At 37.1% G+C, this 2,906-nt stretch overlaps 1 protein-coding gene across 1 annotated transcript; it reads right to left on the minus strand.

Moving 5' to 3' along the window:
- Nucleotides 1-50: 50 nt before the first annotated feature.
- On the minus strand, nt 51-2,357 carry LOC129685632 (cell adhesion molecule 2; the record flags this gene model as incomplete). Its single annotated transcript, XM_055619143.1, is given in 2 exon segments — nt 51-980; nt 2,232-2,357. Coding segments are annotated over 2 exon segments (245 nt in total), but the record flags the coding sequence as incomplete, so codon positions are not given.
- Between the last annotated feature and the right edge of the window lie 549 nt (nt 2,358-2,906).

A 2,906-nucleotide genomic window follows, 5' to 3' on the forward strand; every position in this document is an offset into this window, starting at 1 on the left:
AAAATTGTGCCCTACTTCAGTTTTTTTTTCTTTTTTTTTTTTTTTTTTAGGCAGATGAATCCTTATGGAACAAATAAATTATAGAATCAAATAGAGAAATGAATGAAATCTTTATGATTCCCAAAGCAGTTAAGTGTTTGTAATAATTTATTGGTAAATGAAGCTACAATAACCTAATGGTAGGATCTATATAATAATATAAGGTGTCATGTCATGATTATAATCCATACACATGGCGCCTGTATCAAACACTAAATTTTAAAATAGCAACTTGATACAGTATTACCAGTATAATCTCAAACATTCCAGAAACTACACTACAGTGTTTTCAGTTTTTGTTTTCTAGGGCATATGTTTCCACAACATGTTATCTTTGAAGATAGACAGGTAGAAAACATTGTTTGTAAACCTCTAATCTTCGATTAAACATAAGCACATTAGGTCATCACCTAATTGTGTGACTTGTGAAAACTGTCCAATGCAAACCAAATAAAGTCTATGATTTAAAGGAAAACAGATGTAAGGGTGGGGCTCTGCATACATTTCTTCAATGTGTAAAAACAACTCAATTTCATGGTCCAGTGAGATGATTAACATTGTTAAGGCTGTATATTCAAGCACTGTGTGTTAAAAGAGCAATGGTGTAAAATTTAGGCAATAAGAAATGTCCTGCATTATGGATGGTACAGTAATTAAAGAATGATGCTTTCAACTGCTGATTGTTGGAACACACTGGCTACTGAGAGCAGTACAGTATGGGTGTTAATTAAAGTAGTAGAAGGTGGTTGGAATGATTTCTGAAAGATGATTGCCAGTTTTCTCCAGCAGTCAGCCTGGTAGGTAAAACGTGTGGCCTGAATTTTAAATGAAATACTCTTTTTTCTCTTCAGCGTTGACTTGGCTGCCTTCAGCATTGATAATAGCTGTGTCAGCATCTGGTGCGTCTTCAGCTCCTTTAGCTTCATTTGTTAGATACGTTCCTGTGGGCACGGGGAGAAGATGGATGTTAGTTCTGAGTGTCTAACAAAGCAACTAGCATTAAGAATAGATTTCGGCAGATGTTTTTGTTCGTTGTTTGTTTGCTTGTTTTTGTATATTGGACAATATTCTGAGAAGCCACACTATTCAACTTCTAAAATTCTATCCTTTTTTGTTTTCATTATAAAAGATGTATTTCAAGTGAAACTGTGTTACAATTATCTAAAGGCAAGAATGAGACTGAATGACTATGCCATTTTCACTTCTTTAATCATTGATTGTTTGATTGGTAAGACCCTAAAGGAAACTCAGCTGAAACAATCAGGATCTTATATTAAGATCTGATAGGCGAGGTCCTCCTCCCCTTCCATCTGACCCTAGCCGATCAGGTCTCATCAGGACTGCCTGCATTGTCTTCCTCTGTGGCCTGGCAAGGCTGCTCCCTCACTCAGGTGGAAGTGATCAAAGGGCCAGCCACTGAGTTCCTGTCAGAGCCAGTCCCTGTTCCCCTTACTAGGAAACCCACTTGGACACTGAGCTGCAGATGTTTTAGGTTATCCCAATGCATGGTCCTTGTTTGGAGTACCAGTCTCAGAATTAGCCAAATAATGCTGGGCATGAAAATTCACACTAGCTCTGTCAACAATGTTTACATTTGACTGTTATTGAAAATAAAAATAAAATTTCTAGTATTTTAAGAAATAATATTTTTCTTAAAAATCATTTTCTGACTCATAAGGGAATATGTATAAACAAAACGTTTAACCAAATGCTTAAGAGTTGAAACTTATTTCTCCAAAATAGTCCTTCTACTTTAGTTCTCATTCATTTTTTTTTTCCTCAGAATTAGGCTGGTGTAATAAAGCAACATTCAGAACAATGGCCAAAGTCACAGGGTGAGCCAGTGCCCACTTTTCTCTAGCACTAAAAATCCAACTATAAATAATATCTGTTTGATGGTTCATGCTTTTGTTTATAGAAACCTGTAAATTGTTTTTCCACTGTTAAAGGTAGCATGCCATTCACCTTAAAGTAGACTTAATAAAGTCAATTTTCTTAAACCATTTGATGATAATAACATTTTATCATTACTTCCATCAAATACTTTAGGATTTACATCTCCAAACCCTCTTCCTTTCTCTAACCCTGCCTCCACTCACTGGACAAACACATACACCTATAACATTTTAGAATGAATTAGTGTTTGCAAGATTTTTGTCAAAACTAGAGAGTTTTCCTTAACTATTACTCACCTTTATGTCTTGCCAGGTATCGGCCAAGCAGAAAGATGGAGCACAGTGTCACGAATACAACTACAGCCACTATTCCTCCGATGAGGGCATGGTCAGGGCCATTCTGGCCAGCCAGAGAATTGGGATCTGGAAGAGAGCGAAGAACCCGCTTTTAGTCAGTCTGTCACTTTCTCCTTAAATACATGACTGCAGCTAGAATGAATCATTTTGAAATAGCATATCCGTATTAATATGAAATTGCATTGATGTATATTTTGTCAGTCAAAAATATTGGCTGTGTCGCCACAGCACACAAAACACCTGGGGATGTAATATTGAACATGTAAATAACTTTTTACCATTGACCCTACATTTTAAGGAAAAGACAGCATGAATCAAATATGCGTGTGCATTCTTTTATTTTTTTTCCCATTCTCTATCTCTTTTTTTTTTGAATTTTATTTTTTTTCTTATCAGTTACATTTTATTAACTCTGTATCCCAGCCGTGTCCTGATCCCTCATTCCCTCCCAGTCCCTCCCTCCCTCCCTCATCTCTACCGTGCCCCTTGCCAAGTCCACTGATAGGGGGGACCTCCTCCCCATTCATCTGATCCTGTTTTATCAGGTATCTTCAGGACTGGCTGAAAAGCTCTCCTCTGTGGCCTAACAGGACTGCTCCTCCCTTGGACAGAGAA

This window comes from Psammomys obesus, unplaced genomic scaffold (assembly GCF_907164565.1).
Source record: "Psammomys obesus unplaced genomic scaffold, mPsaObe1.curated_primary_1811, whole genome shotgun sequence".
Taxonomy (NCBI): domain Eukaryota; kingdom Metazoa; phylum Chordata; class Mammalia; order Rodentia; family Muridae; genus Psammomys; species Psammomys obesus.